The sequence below is a fragment of the Sinocyclocheilus grahami genome, unplaced genomic scaffold, assembly GCF_001515645.1.
Source record: "Sinocyclocheilus grahami isolate Dianchi unplaced genomic scaffold, SAMN03320097.WGS_v1.1 scaffold526.1, whole genome shotgun sequence".
NCBI classification, from domain to species: Eukaryota; Metazoa; Chordata; class Actinopteri; order Cypriniformes; family Cyprinidae; genus Sinocyclocheilus; species Sinocyclocheilus grahami.
This window is the reverse complement of record NW_015505705.1, coordinates 1077821-1096544: the sequence shown is the minus strand read 5'-3', so window position 1 is coordinate 1096544 and position 18724 is coordinate 1077821. Positions and strand designations below refer to the sequence as shown.

Sequence of the window (18724 nt, the reverse complement as noted above, 5' to 3'; positions counted from 1 at the left end):
TATATATATATATATATATATATATATATATATATATATATGAGATACAGGTACAACAAATAATATTTAAATGTTCTTGAAAGTAAAGTGCAACAAAAGACTAAATTACACATAGCCTATAGTTTAGCATTAGGCTATATTTGTGTATTGCATTTCAAGTAAATAACTTTGATCATGTCAAACAAAACCGATTCTCTCCAATGAACGCACGAGTATCCATTAAAATGCGATTGTAATGAAAGGAAACTTTCAACGCTGTGGAGTAAAATATATTTGTTACTGAGACCGAGCAGTCACTTGTTCTCCGATAATTAGTGCATCAAAATATATGAATGAGCTCTTACCTCTGGCTTAGGGAGAAAGAAATCTCTGCGCTGCAGACATCCAAGAGTCCGCTCTGTGCAACTACATCCTTCACTTTGCCATACAGGACTCTGCCCCTCACAGTTGACTGTAATCAGCGGAGCGCGCACCTCCTAATGCGCGCTCACGAGTGCACGTTATCCCTTGAATGCGCAAAAGAAACCCGGTGCTGCTGTCCGATATAACAAAATGATCTAAACCTTATCTCACGCAAACATTAGACAATTAGATGAATGTGTTTACGCTAAATAGAGCGCGCAAAACAATATTGATGTTCTTGGCAATGCCGTTAAAAACGCATTTAAGATTGTTGCAACCTATCTTCCATGAAGGGTAAATTAGCACCTGATCAAAACTGAATACTACTAGAAAAGTGTAAATGGAGAAATTTCAGATATATCTGTGGACTATGCAATTAAGTCCTCTTTTTATCCTTCCTCATTAAAGGATGAAATATTGGAGCTGCTGTAAAAGGAAAACCTCAGACTTCAACACGTTTCTGTCTCAGGAGGGCTGTACCCAAGGAAAGCATCAGTGGAAGAGAAAAGATACAGTAAGTGTCTACCATGAGATTTAAAAGTCAAAGCACCATATTACTTTAATTTTTTTTCACATCCTGTCCAATAAAAAAAAAAGTCTGGCCTTTTGCAGGCCTACATCCAAGTTCTACCTGAACAAATAATTTGTTGAATACATTTACAGGTGAATCCCGTTTTAAGTGGAGGATGACATTTTTCTGTGTGTGCACAGGGAAAGAAGGTTGTGCCATGCAGGTTTGATTGGCATCAAACAGGAAGTCAAGTCATCATTTCAATTTATGCCAAAAATTCAGTACCAGAGCTGAGCTCAGTGGAGGGGAACAGCACTGTGGTAAGACACAAAGGTCACTTCTGTTGGATTTTGTGCTGACATTACATAGAAAGTCTCATAGGTGTGTTTTTTTTTAACCATTAATTTATAGAGAACAAGTTCTTCTCATTAACAGTTCACCCAGCCAAAACCCACATTGATGTTACAACCTCTTAAGGATAAATGACTGGAAACAGCCATTTTTAATTGTCTTTGTAGTCCAGATGAGCCTTTCTCCAGTCTACAACAGAAGATCTCTCCTTCGCTTGAACAGGCTTTAGAAAAGCTTAAACTGACTCAGGAAAATGCACAGGAGATAAAGGGTAAGAATATCCCAACCATCATTTTCCCCACCTTTCTATGTTTGTCTATTACTCTGTTGCATTTTATTCTCTTTCTTGTATTATAGAGGAGGATAGTGATGAAATTAAGATAGGGACATCCTGTAAGAATGGAGGCTGCAGTAAGGTACTGTTCTCTCTGCCTGCTTTTCCGATAAGGAACCATGGCACGTTGAATCTCTTAAGTCCATTATAAACAATGGATTCTCATTATTCTATTTTTCAGACATTCAGCGGACCAGCCAGTGATGAAGAGACATGTTTGTATCATGCTGGTGTACCTATCTTCCATGAAGGGTAAATTAGCACCTGATCAAAACTGAATACTACTAGAAAAGTGTAAATGGAGAAATTTCAGATATATCTGTGGACTATGCAATTACGTCCTCTTTTTATCCTTCCTCATTAAAGGATGAAATATTGGAGCTGCTGTAAAAGGAAAACCTCAGACTTCAACACGTTTCTGTCTCAGGAGGGCTGTACCCAAGGAAAGCATCAGTGGAAGAGAAAAGATACAGTAAGTGTCTACCATGAGATTTAAAAGTCAAAGCACCATATTACTTAAATTTTTTTTTCACATCCTGTCCAATAAAAAAAAAAGAGCATCTGGCCTTTTGCAGGCCTACATCCAAGTTCTACCTGAACAAATAATTTGTTGAATACATTTACAGGTGAATCCCGTTTTAAGTGGAGGATGACATTTTTCTGTGTGTGCACAGGGAAAGAAGGTTGTGCCATGCAGGTTTGATTGGCATCAAACAGGAAGTCAAGTCATCATTTCAATTTATGCCAAAAATTCAGTACCAGAGCTGAGCTCAGTGGAGGGGAACAGCACTGTGGTAAGACACAAAGGTCACTTCTGTTGGATTTTGTGCTGACATTACATAGAAAGTCTCATAGGTGTGTTTTTTTTTAACCATTAATTCCTGTGCTCTATTTTACACTTATTTGCAAGATTCTGTATAGCGGTCATTTAAAATGTACTTTATTCTTGCAGCTCAAAATCCACATTATATTTGAAGGAGAGAAAGAATTTGAACACCAGATCAGTTTGTGGGGGGTAAGTATAGACTTGTAAAGTACTTTAAACTCTTTTGGGGGGGGGGGGCCCACTGTGCGTCATGCCTAACAACACCACTTACCCATTCTAAAATCAGTGTAAACCACCGCTTTGAGGCTTATTGCATTAACAAACTTCACTACAATACAAAAAAAAAGCATCAAATTATTTAATAATTCTAAGACTTGTCCATTTGCTATTCCCTTTAGGTAATTGATGCAAGTAGAAGTTTGGTGAACATGATGGCTACCAAAATTGAGGTTGTGTTGAAGAAAGCAGAACCAATGTCATGGGCCCGACTAGATCTACCACCTGTAGCTCCTCCAAAGGGAGACAAAAAGGAAAAAGATGTTGACAGTGAGGATGAGTGTGATTAAATTAAGAGACTGTAAGAGAACTACCATTCTCTGAATGGGAATCATCTTCTCTGGTTCTAAGGTTTGATACATAATGAAGCATGAATGTGTCATGTAAATTCTGAAAGCTCTTCATGTTTGTCCAAGATAATAGATTTATTGTACAGGGCATGTTTAGAGGGTTTTTCTAAGAAAGCTTTCAAGGAACCAAGTTACTCTAATACAATATTTTGATTCAAACCTAAATGTGTGCAGTCCTAGTAAATGGATCATTTCACATTCCACTGTTTTGTTTAAGTGTACTATGGAAGCCAGTGGGGACCAGAAACTCTTTGGGTAACTACATTCTTTAAAATATATTTTAATGTTCAACAGAATGAAACTCATATAGGGTTGTAACAACTTCAGTGATGGAAAATTTAATTTTGGGTGAACTATCCCCAAAAAAAAACTATCTTTTAAGTTTGGCAAGATCAAAGTGCATTTGCACACAAAAGTATTACAATAACGTTTGACAAGAAACCTCCCCATCCGAGGAAAAAAAAAACAAAAAAAAACTTGACACCCACCTCACCGAAATACTTCACTAAGAGCCGCACGATGAACAGCATTGTTCTCATGGTTTTGTAGGAACTCCATTCGATACAGCCCTCCCAGTTCCTCCAACAAACAAAGCTTATCCACCTCCCCAAGTTTCTCAGCAGCCTGCAGAAGGCACACGGTTAATATTTTAGCATATCTCTCATAACGCAAAGCACTGGGAGTTGCAGTAGGGTTTTACATACTCTTTGAAACCACACATAGTGGACACACCAAGAAAGTGTTATTTATGGTGTAGCATGACCAGGACAGTCTGGGTGTCTTTAACTTGAAGCAAGTTCAAGATGGCCTCTAAAGCGCCGCACTTGACCAGATGAACAACTTGGTCCACAGTCCCACCACTTGTGTAGTTGGTCACTGCCCATACTGCTTCTCGCCGGGTTTTGAAGACACCCTGCAAAACAGTTTGAAGAGGTACAAAAAAAAGTGTCCCAAAGTGTCAGATCCTGGCCAAACAAACACTGTGAAGTGGGTAGACTTTGAGGATGCATGGCCTATTTTGTCTGTAAAGTAGACATCCATTTATGAATTTATGAACCTTAATTAGCTGCATTTACAAATATTACTAAAGAGATGCAAAATCAAAGACTGCCATTACAGCCGTTATCGGAGTCAAATTATGATATAACTGCAAACATTAGAAACAGTCAGAAATTCTTGCACAAGACCAAATTCAGTATAGCCATTTGCTTAAACTATTTTCAATATAATTACCTCAAAGATTTGACAGAGCATGTTACAGTACACTTTTGCCAACTGGAAATGCAACTACATTTCAAGAAGCCCCAGGAGGGTCTGCTTGCATAATTGGCCTCATTTTATGCCCAGCTTTAGGAGAAGCAAGCAATCAAGTAGAAGCCAGAACATTTTATGGGCAACTCTGCGTGGGCAGAAGACACTCAACATGCAAACAAGGCATCAGTTACGACATATATTCCTTAGGAGATCCAATAGAGGAGCCAACAGTCCACACACGTGATGAGCTGTTGGATCTGTTGGCAGGGTCCAGCTGCAATGTTGTACACCACCCAAGCTGCCTCCTTCTGAACACTGGACTTAGGGTGTTGCATCAGATGGGGCAATACACACCTGCATCAATGGCCGCTTGTGTCTGCAGGTCTGAGCCACTCACGATATTCCCAATCGAAGGCAAGGCTGGTGTCTAGAGCATATTGGAGAAACTCCCCTTAAGCCGTTTAGCTTCAACACCAAAAGAAAACAAAACACTAGAGTACTTACCACAGCAAGTTCCTCAAATCCCAAGAGCTCAACCAAGCGTGGAAGGATTCCAGTCTTGATGACCACATCAATCCACTCATTGGGTCCTTCAGTGAGGTACGAAATGGCCCAGCATGCATCAGACAGGATGGATTTGTCACCATGGTGGAGCAGTTGGAAAATGGAGGGGAGCATTTTGCTGGACTGCACTGAAATGAGGGAAAGGATACTTGTTGCTACAAAAGGTTTGACAGGGTCCACGTAAGATTGCAAAGGTATTCCACCTGCAAAAACATTGTTGATAACATTATGCATTTACACTTGCAACTCGGGTGTGGGGTGTCCAGAAGAAACTCACAGGAGCATCTAGCATGAGTAGTGCCAACAGAGCAGGGATGACACCAGTCAATCAGGGCATCTCAATATGATGGACAATCACCTAAAAAGGGATAAAGAACACCTTGGCAAATGGTTTTTCAATCTTCAGAAGAGTACAACTTGCATCGTCATCCTTTGTTCCTCTCTGAACATTCAAGAACCCAAGTTTCACCAATCATTAGGAGTACAAATGTTCAGTATACTCACCTGCAATGTTGCCTAAAGCCCAGACAGCCTGTTCACTGATGTTAAGCATTGGTGAAGCCAGCAGGGCAATGAAGGCTGGCACCGCCCCGTGCTCTACCACCTGCTGTGTGTGCCAGGAGGTACCAGATGCAATGTTGGCGAGAGACCAGGCAGCCTCAAACTGCAGCGTGGGGTCATCATGCCTTCCTAGAAACTCCACAAAGTGAGTCAGAAGTCCAGCTTCTACAATCTCCTTCAGGGGAGGGTTCCTCTCCCGAGAAAGCAGCTTACTGCAAGCATCTGTTTGAAGGTTGGTAATGCTCTATAAAATGTTTTGAGATCACTGATGAAGACTGGTGATTGTACCTAACTGCTTGACAACCTTGTCTCTGCTTCTCTGGGCAGTCACTGTTCACATTTGCAACAATTTCTTGAACTGTTGCAGATGTGACCTTAAAATAAAAACAGTTTTAAGAGTATTGTATACATGTGAATTCTAATTAAAGGTTTAACTAACAAACACCTGTTCGTTGTCAGTGTTATACTCTGGTGACAGAGGCTCCTCATCTCCCACAGAGGAGATATTTCTCCTCTTCAAAATACTTTCAACCCTTTGAGCTTTTTGAAGCTCAACACACTCTGCGATTCTACGGGCATGCATTTTCTGCAAGCATAGATAGGGTGCAGAGACATCAAGAGATTATAAGGAGTGAAGAGTTAAAAGGGGGAAATTGCCAGAATATATGCACAGCTCACCGTTGGCTCCTTGCCCTTATTTTCGAACTTGGACATGCTTTTATCAGATTGTCAGTAGGCATTTTGACGCTCAATGCACTATCCAAAGGGCAATCAATGCTTACGATCAAACGTTACAATAACTGATAAAACAGAACCGAAAGCTGGCATTAGTACAAAACAAAAACAGATCTCTCAATGGCAGACTCGACTGCAATTACAAACAATCAACTGCAAAGAGCATTAAATAGACCAGCACAATTAGAATCAGGTGATATTAATTTGTAGCCTTACCGCACACCAGATCAAAGGTTTTGCACTTTGTTTGGTGTGAATAAAATGTTGTTTTATGTTTTGGATCACACAACTACAGTATAATAATAAAGTCAGGTGATAACCAGCTAATGTCACGACCTGAACAAAATAGGATTTTTACATTTTTTTAAATGTGTTCTATAACATAAAAAAGTATGTTATTGCCATCTAGAGGCCAATAGTAATATAGTAAGATTTAGAGGAGCTGCATATGCCTGTATTGCTGTCCTTTCTAATGTATATCCTATGACCTTGCAAATTAATTGTATTGTATACAGTTAATTTTTAATCACTATATATATAGTATAGATATATACTATATATAGATATTAAGTATACATAAATGATATAAGACATTACATAAAAAGTACATAAAATATGCAAAATATTTATATAAAATGTACACAAAAAATCTATAGCTAAAATCTTTATATAATTGACATATTATTAATAATACATGTTTGATAACACAACTATTCACAGCCTCACTTGGATTTGCTCCAGAAAAAAAATTTATAATCTTTGCAAGCAGTACATATTTTACCATTAAATATTTTATGGAAGCCTGTATTGTTATCTGAAGGTGATCTATAGCAGTAATTCCTGATAACGGGCACACGTTAATATGTAAAAATTGGGTTACACTTGTAGTAAAATACAGAGGTAGATGTTTAAGTTTCTTTCATTTCTCTCTACTTTACAGCAAAACAATGTCAGATGGACTGGACACAGCCCTGGAGCTGCCAAGCCTTCCTCTTTAAAATGACTTACTCTGTAAGTTTGTTTTTCACTTACAGTATCATCAACTTTTAGTTTAAAAGGGAATCACTTTAATAGTTTTATTATTTTTATTTAGTGATATTAATAATACAACTAAATGTAAATTATGCGTTATTTCTGGTTTGTTGTTGATGTAGGGGTACATGAGACTAAATCTAAAACAAAAAGGTGAGAAGTAGCACTAATCTGTAATAAAGAATCTAATATTCTGAGTTACCAGGTGATGGCGCTGTGCCCGTATGACTAAGTTAAGTGGTCAGAAAGTCTGCATCACTGAAAGAAATATTTAAGGGGAAAGAATTCTAATAAAAGCGTGTTCTAGTCAGTGAAATACCAGATTGTCGAACCTTTACAACTTTTTCATTCTAACCTTTAATTAAAAAAACATTTTTCTCAACCAATCAGTTGAGATGTTCAGGAAAAGTTAAACCTTACAACACGTAGGGCGGGTACTCCAATAAAAAAAGAAATCTCCTTATCTTCGAGGTTTATGTTTACAAAAATAAATGATCAACGTCCACTGACAAAAATGTATTTAAAAAATAGGTTTAGACTTTTCTGTTACTTTTCTTTTTAGAGTAACAGATTACTTCGGTATGGTTTCATCGTCGTCATGAACTTGAGATGTAAATATTTAAAAAAAATAATAATAATAATAGTCACGTGACGCGCGCGAGAATTGTCGCCGAAGTGAAGGCGCATCGCACGCGCTCCTACACACAGAGACATTTCGGTTGTGAGAGCAGGAGCAATGGACCAAATCAACGAGCGAACGGTACGTTGTGTTATCATTGCTGTTTTTATTATTATTGACGATGGTATTTAACACTTTTTCAACAGAAGTCTAATGCCTCATGCTTAAGTTCATGGTCATGTTTCTGTTGATTTGAACGGTCGTAACGTTACTCTTTATTTGTCCAGTTCCTAAGTATGTGTTATGGCGATATATGAAGTGGTATTTCGCCAAATTATTGCCATTCATTGATTCAAATTCACTGGTTTGTGGTTGACGCTTCAGATTGTATTTCAGCACCACGGAGAGCTCAGACTGCAGCGAATGCTTTTTGAATCTTGTAACTTTTATGTTTGGCACCTTTTTCAGTTAATAAAGTAATTAATTTCTCTCTAACTGCTTGTTAAAATTAACATTCAGAAACACATCAACCATAGCGCGCGTTCTATGCAGTATGCATTTCTCTGTAATGTTAAATAACTGTTGGTGGTTTGTCACGGATCCAGTTGAACAGAATGCATTTTATAAGTTTGTCCAACAATTTTGTGTTTGAAGAATTCAGAGTTTTCTTCCGAGCTGGAAAACTGAATATATGTAGTCCTGCTGGTTAAAAAATTCATCGTAGTTCCTTTTAAGTCAGAGCAAAACCTGTCAATAGAGGAACATAAATAGTGTGTCTATGTACCAATACCAACTATGCATTTTGAGCACTGAAGTGAGTATGAAGGATCAATCTTATTAAATATACATGGGGTTCTGTGTTCATACAGTGGGTTTCTATCAGTCCATTGCAACTGAAAGTAGTATAAATTGTGGATAGACATCAATAATAATCCCTAAATCCCTCTCCCGTGTTTTCTTGGCATGCTATGATTTCCCCAAGTGATCTGTAAAAGTATAAGATATAGCCCTCAGACCCTGTAAACTGAAGGAAACAGCACAATATGTTTTATGATATAATGGCTCTCATATAAGTAACCAAAAATCATTCTGGGGAATTCTGTATTTATCTCTCTAAACTGTGTAACTCATTTTAATGCAATGAATAATTCATTTACATTAGTGAAAAGAGGTTAAAGAGGCCATGTAAATATTCAGTGGCTGCAAATCTGCATAAGATCATTATATTCCGGGTCTCTGTGTTGTGCAAAATCTCTGAGGTTTTGATTCTGAATGAATACATGAATCAGAATCGATACATATTTTAAGATTTATGTGCTCTTTGTTTCTAACAGGTCATTGTTAATGATGCATCTCATTATTGAGATCTGCCAAGCACATTTCACAAACTTCTTCATGTGCATTTCAACTTTGTTTTCCTCCTGATCTTGAGATATTTAGAGGAAGGCAGAAGAATCCTCACACTTTAGAATAAGACGTTGCCCTGGCGACAGCTCATCCTTATCACGACTCTCACAAATATGCACCTCTGTGATTCAGTGGGAGGTTGATGATCTCCAAGGATATTGTTCTGAAGATTTCTGCTTCTTGTGACTCTTTCAGATGCCCTGAGGAACCTACCAGTATTTGACACTCTGATCTGAGAGGGTTGAGGAAATGGGGATTTTACATTTTCTGGTGTTTGTGCTGCTTGGAGACAGATTGGGTCCTACACGTTCGGACATTTTAGCGAAGGCCCAGGCCAGCGAGCGACGTGTCTTGGCACACATACCCGGTGACATCATCATTGGGGCTCTTTTCTCCGTCCATCATCAGCCACCGGCTGATAAGGTTCACGAGCGCAAATGCGGCGCTGTACGCGAGCAGTATGGCATCCAGCGGGTGGAGGCCATGATGCACACCCTGGACCGCATCAACGCGGACCCACACATCCTACCCAACATCACACTGGGCTGCGAGATCAGAGACTCCTGTTGGCATTCGGCTGTGGCTTTGGAGCAGAGCATCGAGTTCATTCGTGACACTCTAGTCTCAGCCGAGGAGGAAGAAGGCATGTCTAAGTGTTCAACTGAAGGTGGAGGGACTCCCATGACAGGGAAGAAGCCCATTGTGGGGCTGATCGGGCCCGGATCCAGTTCTGTGGCCATCCAGGTTCAGAATCTCCTTCAGCTCTTCAACATTCCCCAGATTGCATATTCGGCAACCAGTATGGATCTCAGCGATAAGTCTTTGTACAAGTACTTTATGAGGGTGGTGCCCTCCGATGCCCAGCAGGCCAGAGCGATGGTGGACATCGTCAAAAAATACAACTGGACCTATGTATCTGCCATTCACACTGAAGGTATGTGATCTCTCCCCTCAGGGAAGCATTTTTCTTCATGGTTATTATGAGATTTTCCATAGTTAGAAGAGAAAAGCTTCTTAAAAGAACTAAGTCTGCCCTGGAACTCTTTTTCATTCTTTTCTTTTGAGCAGAATTCATTTTTTTTTTTAGTTCTAGAGGTTTAATTTCTTCCTCTCATTAGTATTTCACAAAAGTCTTCCAGTGCGAAAGGCAGATCTCCACCAGCATGTAACACTATTATTTAAAGTGTTAAATCTTCCACGTTCTCAAAGTGAGAGATTTTCCAGTGATAATGTATCATTCTGTCTGTTGCGGTTCACCTTTATCTTGGCCTAAACAGCGAAATCTCTTTATTATTCATAGAGGGAAATGTCACATCTTTTAAGGAGTTCTCATAAAGATTTTATGTCTCTGATGCAGCATATGCCATGTGTAGTCAAGATAGCATCTGCTAATCATTTTTATGTACTTGTTTATTAAATTACACTTGGTGACAAAAAATGTAACACCATTTAAACTGCATTAAGTCAGACTTTATATCTTGAATGTGCATAGCAATGTTATTTTAGTACCACTGAGATACTATTATTGTTCTTATTAGTATTTTTAGTTACGTTTTAGCAGTTGTGCTGTGTTTTTGTCATTTTTTGTTTTTAAAATATTTAAATATATCATTTTTATTTTTTATTTTTAGTTATTTTAGTATATCAAGTTAAACTAAATAAAAATTAGAAATTCTGCCTTGGCAATTAGATGAAAATAAAATAAGTTTCTTATATTATAAATAGTTTTTAAAAAATTCAGTTAATTATATTTTATTGCATGTAACAAAAATGTTTTTATGCTTTTAATTTTAGTTAACTGTTAAATATTAAATATTAACCTGGGTGGATAGTTTACTGAACAAATTACAGTTAACGTTTATTTCAAGTAACAAGAAATGTTGTTTATGGTTTTAGTTTTAGTTAACTATTAAATATTAACAATGATGCATAGTTTACTGAAGATTACAAACTCAAGCGGTTTGGCTAGAAGATTGATGACCTCACAGACAGGTGTTAATTTAGGGTGACCATACATGCCAAAATACCATACAGACAGTTCCTTATGCTTTCAAAATGCTCTCGAGGTATTTTGATGTCATACACCGATTGGTCTGCACATGCAAACAAAGCCAAAACCTAGATATTTTAGGCAATATAGAAATCCTGGCCAGGACGCGTCCTGGGAAAATGGCACGTATGGTCACCCTAGTTAATTGACAGCAGGTAGTTAAATGTGGAGCCCACCGCAGTTTTCACCTACATACAGAACAAGGAGCTGTGAAATACTCCATAATGTTGATTCATTTGATTGCATATTCTGTAGCTCTATTTGTATCATATCATAATTTGATATGTGAGCTCAGCTCATTTGTGAGCTCTATTGATAAAATAGATCAAATGTTTGTAGTCACATTTGATTTGAGTTGTGTTTAACCAGCTTGTCAATCAACATGCTGAACACCGACGAGGAAAAGGAGTTTTTGCCTAGTTATGAAAATTGCCAGTGAAATTACTAAAGAATTGTTCATGAAAGCTGTGTGTATATAATAGTGAGATTTACTGTCTATTTATACAAATATATTTTATTGGAGGTTTTGAAATGCAAAAGTTTCCTTTCAAACAAAGACCATTCAGACAATGTGTCAAGCAGCATCATACCTTTCTGCAGATTTGTCTATCTATTGTTTCGTCATGTTCAAGAGTGTCTTTGATGTTTGAAAACACCCCCATGATGCTTTGCATACAGCGTACACCGAATGAATGGTTAATAGATATGCTCACGTATTGTGTTGCTGCTGCACTTTTGTTTTGGCCTTTTTTTGGCCTCATGACAGACCATAGAACAAACAGAAATCATTAGCTGAAAGGCGATCATGATGATCATTTACATCTTTAGCTCTGTTTTCAGTGTCTGTGGGCGTTTAATGAGTTTTCCTGTTTGAGTGAACACACTGTTTAAAGACTTGTCGCTTGTGCAGCGTCTGTCTCTCTGTAGGAGGGAAAGAGACAGTCGAGGTCATCAAAATTTCTCCGTTATTGTGTGCAGAGGTCATTTTACCCACATTTGTTATTGCTTCTTTTGACCGACCTATTGAATTGCAGAACCACTTGTTTTCTGCCCTTTATCATTGAAATGCCTGTAAAATATTATGTAACTCTAATTTATTAATTATATATCCATTTTTATATGAGACAGAAGGTTCTAGTGAAGTATGAGCGAGCGCAGCGAGGGAATTAATTCACAGAACTGGCACAGAGGAATAGAGTGAAAGATTTGAAGAAGATCTTCCCTGAGGAGAGAGATTAGAGATGAAGTCATGCGCATTTGGAAGTACACTTCTCAAATCTAAGACTTCACAGAGATGAAGAATGAGATGCTTTTGATAGTCAAGTTTTTGGATAGGATATGCTCTTAAATTTGATTAATTAACCCTTGATTATTTACACAATGTCAATAAAAAAACAAAATGCTAAATTCAGTAAATATTGCTCAATAAAAGCGTTATTTTTTTCTCTCTTTTTTTTAAGTTTTATATCATCGTACTGATTTCTGACATTTTAGCGAAGAGTTCAGGATGTTCTAGAGTAAGACAAAGCACAAAATATCCCGGAATCCATCAAATTCATTGCTAATTCTTAATGATGATTGTTTTGTTTTTTCCATCAAAAGTGATCAGAAAAATTATTAATGGAGGGTGATGTCATTCATTTGCATCTGTTAGTTAACGTATTACAAAATCATATTTAAAGTTAGCTAAAGGGTTACAAAACAATATTTAAAGTAGTTAAAGTGTTACAGTAATATTTAATATTTCACATTTTATCATTAAGACACTAGTTTGGCGTTTGCTAAGATTTCTTATGCTTACCAATGCTGCGTTTGTTTGATTAAAAATACAGTAAAAACAGTGATATTGTGAAATTTTATTAGAATTTAAAAATAACTGTTTTCTGTTTAATATATTTTAAGATGTAATAAATTCCTTTGATGGCAAAGGTGAATTTTCAGCACCGTTACGTCACTCTTCATTGTCACGTGATCCTTCAGAAATCATTCTAATATGCTGATTTGCTTCTAATGAAACAGTTCTTATTATTATCAATGTTACAAACAGCTGTGTTGCTTAATTGTTTTGTGGAAACCATGACTCATTGATGAACACAAAGTGCAAAAACATATTTAAAGTGGAACTTTTTGTAACATTATAATTGTGTTTACTGTCACTTTCGATACATTTAATGCTTAATTGTTGAATAAAAGTGTTGATTTCTTTTTAAAAATCTTACTGACCCCAAACTTTTTAACAGTAATGTACATTATTAAAATATTGAGAATATATGATGGGTACATGAAAATGTACTGCATACCAGGAATGACCAATATCTGCTGCAATTTTGGCAAAAGCCCTCCTTGTTTTTTTGGTACAGTTCCTCAAATCTCTCTTGTCAGGATGAACAGCAGTGGAGATTTCTCACCTTGCAGACACAGCTCACTCACTAGAATGCTGATAGCAACCTGGGGTTAAGTGTTTTCCTCTGGGACGTGATGGTGACGGGGGTCTCCATCCCTTACGGGGGTAAGGTTACAGATCACAAATCACCTCTGCCAAATTTGAACCTGCAACCTATTAAGTGACGAGTCCAGACTGTTAACCACTACGCTCACTCCTAATGTTATTTATTTGTATTTTTTTGCAAAGCTCCATCACTGGAATGATCTTGTGAATGTTGTTTTAATCCTCATAATCTCCATTATCAGAACTCATAATCTCAGATGTAATTAAGATGTTTGCCAGCACCTGACCAACTAATACTAGCACTTACCTATTCTATTCCATTCTATTATTAAAAAAAAAAAAAAAACTAGCGTGTACTGTGCTAAACTAACTGAGACTTGTCATGGCACTTGTATACTGTTGTTCTCTCGTTGGTCTGATTGCTTCTATTGTTCTCATTTGTAAGTCGCTTTGGATAAAAGTGTCTGCTAAATGGTTAAATGTAAATGTTTGTGCATTGATTTGGAAAAAAACACTGAAAGTAGATTTATTTGGGTGAAATTAAGGTGTTTGTTTGCTCTTTATCAAGACTTCTTTGCAATTGTATCAAATTCGTACCTCGTAAAATGTGTGAAGACTGGGAACATTCCTCACACAAAAGTAGGTGACCTGATTTTTATGTAAAGTGGGGGAGTTTACCCCTGACGCTTTGTGAAAGAGGGGCACCATTGCCTGTTTTTCATTAGTTTTCTAAGCATGAAAAAGTGAAATCTATTTTTATTTTTTACTGAATCTATCCAGGAAGCAAAGCACAGAACATGGACACTTTTATGGAATATAAATGATGATTTGGGAAACTTTGCAGTAAGCATGACGTCTTAATTCATGTTCAGTCTACTATTCCGAATGTTTCACTACTTCTTCCACTGGCCTACCCAGTCAAGTCATGGTAATAATGAGAAAGTAGGATAGATATTATTTGTGAACACCAGAAGAAATAATGATACAAATAAAATGTGGGAAAGTTAGCCAAAGCTGGTACTGTTCCTGGCAGTGCGTAGCACCTACAGCTCTTCATATCCTCCTGAAGATTTTAACAAGGTTATTTTAGCATGAGTTTACCAGGTTGAGCATCACATTTCACTGTGGATTGTTTTGTGAACCAATCAAAATGACATTTGTGATGTCCATCTCTGTCACAGTTACATTATAGCTGTACAATTTCAAGCTATTTTATATTAAAAACAATAAATTATTTGATATAAATGTTTTATTAAATCAATGTTAAATCTAAATTCTAATAATATATTATTAAATATAAATACATTTTACAGATAATATAAATAACAAAAATAATATAATTTTTTTTTTCGGAGGAATACTATAATATAATACAATATATTATAATGATTTTATCATTTAAATGTTCACAAGTTTTAGCATTGTTACTGAAACTGTGATGGCCCAGCAGCAATACAATTTGTGAAGAAAGTTTCTGAACATGTTTCAAGCTTAAAAATCATTCAATCTCTCAATCTTCAGGGAACTACGGTGAGAGCGGAATGGAGGCCTTCAAAGACATGGCAGCAAAGGAGGGCATCTGTATCGCCCACTCTGACAAGATCTACAGCAATGCTGGAGAACAGAGTTTTGACCGTCTTCTCGATAAGCTCAGGATCCACCTGCCCAAAGCTCGAGTGGTGGCGTGCTTCTGCGAGGGCATGACCGTACGTGGCATCCTCATGGCCATGAGACGCCGCCGCCTAGTTGGAGAGTTTCTGTTGGTTGGCAGGTGAGTTACCCAAAACATGGACTCTATGCACATGGATTTATATTTTTGGCAGACATTTCTTATCAAAGCAACGGCAAGAAAACACTCCTAAAATTGTGCCTGTGAGCTGTGGCAAGCACTCTTGGCAGGTTTAGAAAACAAATCTTGTTTTTTTTTCTCAAATTGTAGGTGTTGTAAGCTTTCTGTACATCTATAACACTTACTGCTGCAGAAAAACAACTATGCAGCATACTTGGGAAGTATTGTAGAGGAGACGGAGGGTAGTTGCCACATGTTTTACTCCAGTGACCATTTCTCAAGAGTATAATTTGTTTTGAATATATTTGTTTTTTTTATTGTATATTCTGTTTAGATGCATACCATAGAGAGTCATGACTATCCAATTAATATTTTTCTCTGCAGTTGCCCAGGAGAAAGTTTCTTGCTATTGTTAAGTTTAGGTATTGGGTGGGATTAGGGATGTAGAATATGGTCATGCCTTATATGTTAATAATAGGTATGCTAATAAGCAACTAGTTAATAGTGAGAATTGGTCCCTGTATGATTTGCTGCTTAAGAAACATTTCCTATTATTATCATTGTTGAAAACAGTTGTGCTGCTTAATATTTGTGTAGAAACTATGATGCATTATTTGATGAATAGAAAGTTAAAAGAATAGAATTTATTTGAAGCAGAAATCTTTTGTAACATAAATGTCTTTACAGCCACTTTAATGGCTTCTCCACAAAAATGTAAACGGAAAAAGTAAAAGAGAACATATAAGTTGAAAAATATGAAACTATTGTTTTGGCTAGCGTTTAATTTAATGCATCATTTGTATAAAATGATGCACATGTGAAAACTTGCCCTTACCACACATTGAGAACCTTAGAGTAAACTTACATTTGTGTTTGGACTTTTGATTCAAAACCTTATTGAGATGTACCTCATATGATGACTTCCCAGTGTGACAACCAGCCCCAGTCACCCCTGTCTTCTGGATCTGTTTACTGCATGTTATCTTGTGTTCATTACATTTTTGGTGTTTTTTTGTGGGTCAGATAGGGCCATACCATCAGCCAATTCTGTAGGTATTTCAAAAATACCATTTGAATGTCCACCCATGCCTGTTGATCATCAACTGCAACTCTTTGCTTGTGTGTGTGTGTGTGTGTGTGTGTGTGTGTGTGTGTGTGTGTGTGTGTGTGTGTGTGTGAGAGAGAGAGAGAGAGACAAAATCAGGATGGATCAAAACATGGAAGCAAGGCTCATCTTTCTGTCTTTTATCACCACAAATGTTGCCATCACCATCATCATCATCATCATCATCACCATTAGAGTCATCCACTGCTGAAGCCAGGTATGTGATTTATGTTCATTTCAGTGATAGGCACTTGATTCATGTTATGATAATGTCTCCTCTTGTGTAAGCCTGTTGATTCTGTAACGAGGACTTGACAGGTTCAGTCACACCAAACTAATTCTGTAATGCTGGATCTGATTTTACAGATGGTACAAATGGTCTCTTATACAGACTTGGACTTGTTTAAGTTTAAGTTGGGCTTGGCATCGACATCGACATCTTGACAAATTTGCACGTGCTATTCATAGTGTCAAATTAAGTAAGAAATGATTCTTCCCATTTTTAATCTCCTGGAGTGTGACATCTAAATTACCTATTTTTAGCTTTACCCCCAATTCAGTTCTGGCTGTTCCATTAATAAATCGCTTGTGGATATTACGGACTGAAATAATGTATTATGTCTTTGAGATATTAAACTAAGAATAATCCCTCCAATTTCTGCTTCTGTTCAGGAGCTCTTCAGTTGGATAATTAGACGTTCGCTCATTGGTGGACGCGAGGACCATTTTATAAACTCTTAGAGGTGAAGTGTGTAATTTTTTCAAAGTTAAAATACTTTCTCCTATATGAGTTTTATTTACAGAGACAAATATACTGTTGGGAGTGTTTGGGAGAAGTGCACGGTTCAGCTTTAAGGATGAGCTTACAATAAATTGACTGGATAAGAACAACTTCTGCTAAACTGAAATGAGAGGGGGAAATACAATTACAAACATTCATCCTTCAATGATAACCTAAAAACATGCAAATTAACTGGTTTTATTCAACGAAATATTGTGAAACATATGCCAAATAAATAGCGTTTGTTGGTGTAAATCTGATATTATTTTCTGTGCTTAATACAGCAGCTTCCCACATAAATGAGTGTGTGTGTTATTCCTCTGTGGGCTAATTGTTATCAGATTAAAACTGTGATTCGTGTAGATTCCAAAACGTGAAACGCCCACACACAATTTTTTATTTTTTTTTGCAAAACACTGATGAATAAAGCATAAAAACTTTTCATTATTTATGTATTTTTATTTAAAATTCAATTTAAAAATCACCAATTAAGTTTCAAAATGTTTGGGAGAAAACATTTGTTTTTGCTTTTGTCTTTTTAAGCATGAGCTGTTAATATTTCTTCTTTTCTAAAGAAACATTTTTGTGAGGTTTTGAATTTTGATGTAATCCATTCATATATCCATCTGCAATTTATGAAGTGCACTCTTTAAATGATTTTTGGGGTATTTTTCCAGTGCCCAAACAAACTCATTATTTTGAGATTAACTCTTTTAAAGAGCTTTATAACCAGATGACATCAAACTGCGTTCATCTGGAAAATCTTTGTTTCGGTGAAGTTTAACAGGCTGGTTGATTTGCTCTGTGGTAGGGGCCTATATTTTGCTTATTTATGTAGTTTCTGAATATTTGAATAGGATCTATTTCAGAAAATGGTGTCATGGTCTTTATTCTGGGCCTCTGGGCATTCCACACAGCCTGGATGTGCTGAGAGAAGATGCCATGTGTATGGGGGTGTCAGTGTGTGTATGTGTGTGTGGGTGGGTTGTGTTTGTGTGTGCATGAGTGGATGACCGAGTTTGTGTGTGTGCTTGTTTGATGAGGTGTCAGACACCAGCTCCAGGGAAGGTAGCCGAATGTTGTTGTTGTTTTTTTCTTTTTTTCTTTGGTTCAGTGAGAATATGGCCACTGTGTCTTTGTTCCAGTTTCTTGATCTCTATGTGGCTAAAAGTGATAAAGTGTCTCAAAACATTTTAAAAACTCCATGTGCTTTCTTTGGTATATCGGTTGCTTTCTGATTTCATTCAAACACATAATGCCTCACATATGCATGTTTGCTTTATTGGCATTAATTAATTTATAAAAAAAAACATATACTGTGTATATAT

The 18724-nt window shown here is 37.0% G+C and overlaps 3 protein-coding genes and 1 pseudogene across 3 annotated transcripts in view; 2 read left to right on the top strand and 2 right to left on the bottom strand.

Moving 5' to 3' along the window:
- LOC107555189 (protocadherin Fat 3-like) overlaps positions 1-674 on the bottom strand; it is a 60667-nt gene extending 59993 nt beyond the window's left edge. Inside the window, exon 1 of the mRNA XM_016237910.1 lies at positions 345-674. The gene's annotated coding sequence lies outside the window, so the exon portion shown is untranslated. The remainder of the gene's footprint in view (positions 1-344) is intronic.
- A 137-nt stretch (positions 675-811) lies between these two features.
- Positions 812-3289, top strand: LOC107555135 (cysteine and histidine-rich domain-containing protein 1-like). Its single transcript, XM_016237833.1, has 9 exons — positions 812-916; positions 1114-1136; positions 1432-1535; positions 1622-1680; positions 1780-1850; positions 1965-2070; positions 2273-2392; positions 2551-2613; positions 2823-3289. Exons 1-9 carry the CDS (start codon positions 812-814, stop codon positions 2988-2990), a joined length of 819 nt encoding a protein of 272 aa, XP_016093319.1. The 3' UTR covers positions 2991-3289.
- A 1349-nt stretch (positions 3290-4638) lies between these two features.
- LOC107555134 (importin subunit alpha-5-like) lies at positions 4639-6287 on the bottom strand (annotated as a pseudogene).
- Positions 6288-9182: 2895 nt separating this feature from the next.
- Positions 9183-18724, top strand: part of grm5a (glutamate receptor, metabotropic 5a) — a 22802-nt gene continuing 13260 nt past the window's right edge. The window contains exons 1-2 of the mRNA XM_016237832.1: positions 9183-10156; positions 15243-15492. Of these exons, the coding sequence (XP_016093318.1) occupies positions 9472-10156; positions 15243-15492 (935 nt within the window). The 5' untranslated portion in view covers positions 9183-9471. The remainder of the gene's footprint in view (positions 10157-15242; positions 15493-18724) is intronic.

Excerpts from the sequence above, each read along its gene's own strand:
- LOC107555135 (XM_016237833.1), top strand. The coding sequence starts at position 812 with ATGAAATATTGGAGCTGCTGTAAAAGGAAAACCTCAGACTTCAACACG. Across the intron at positions 917-1,113 it reads AGTGGAAGAGAAAAGATACA|GGAAAGAAGGTTGTGCCATG; the intron begins GTAAGTGTCTAC and ends GTGTGTGCACAG. Across the intron at positions 1,137-1,431 it reads AAGAAGGTTGTGCCATGCAG|TCCAGATGAGCCTTTCTCCA; the intron begins GTTTGATTGGCA and ends TTGTCTTTGTAG.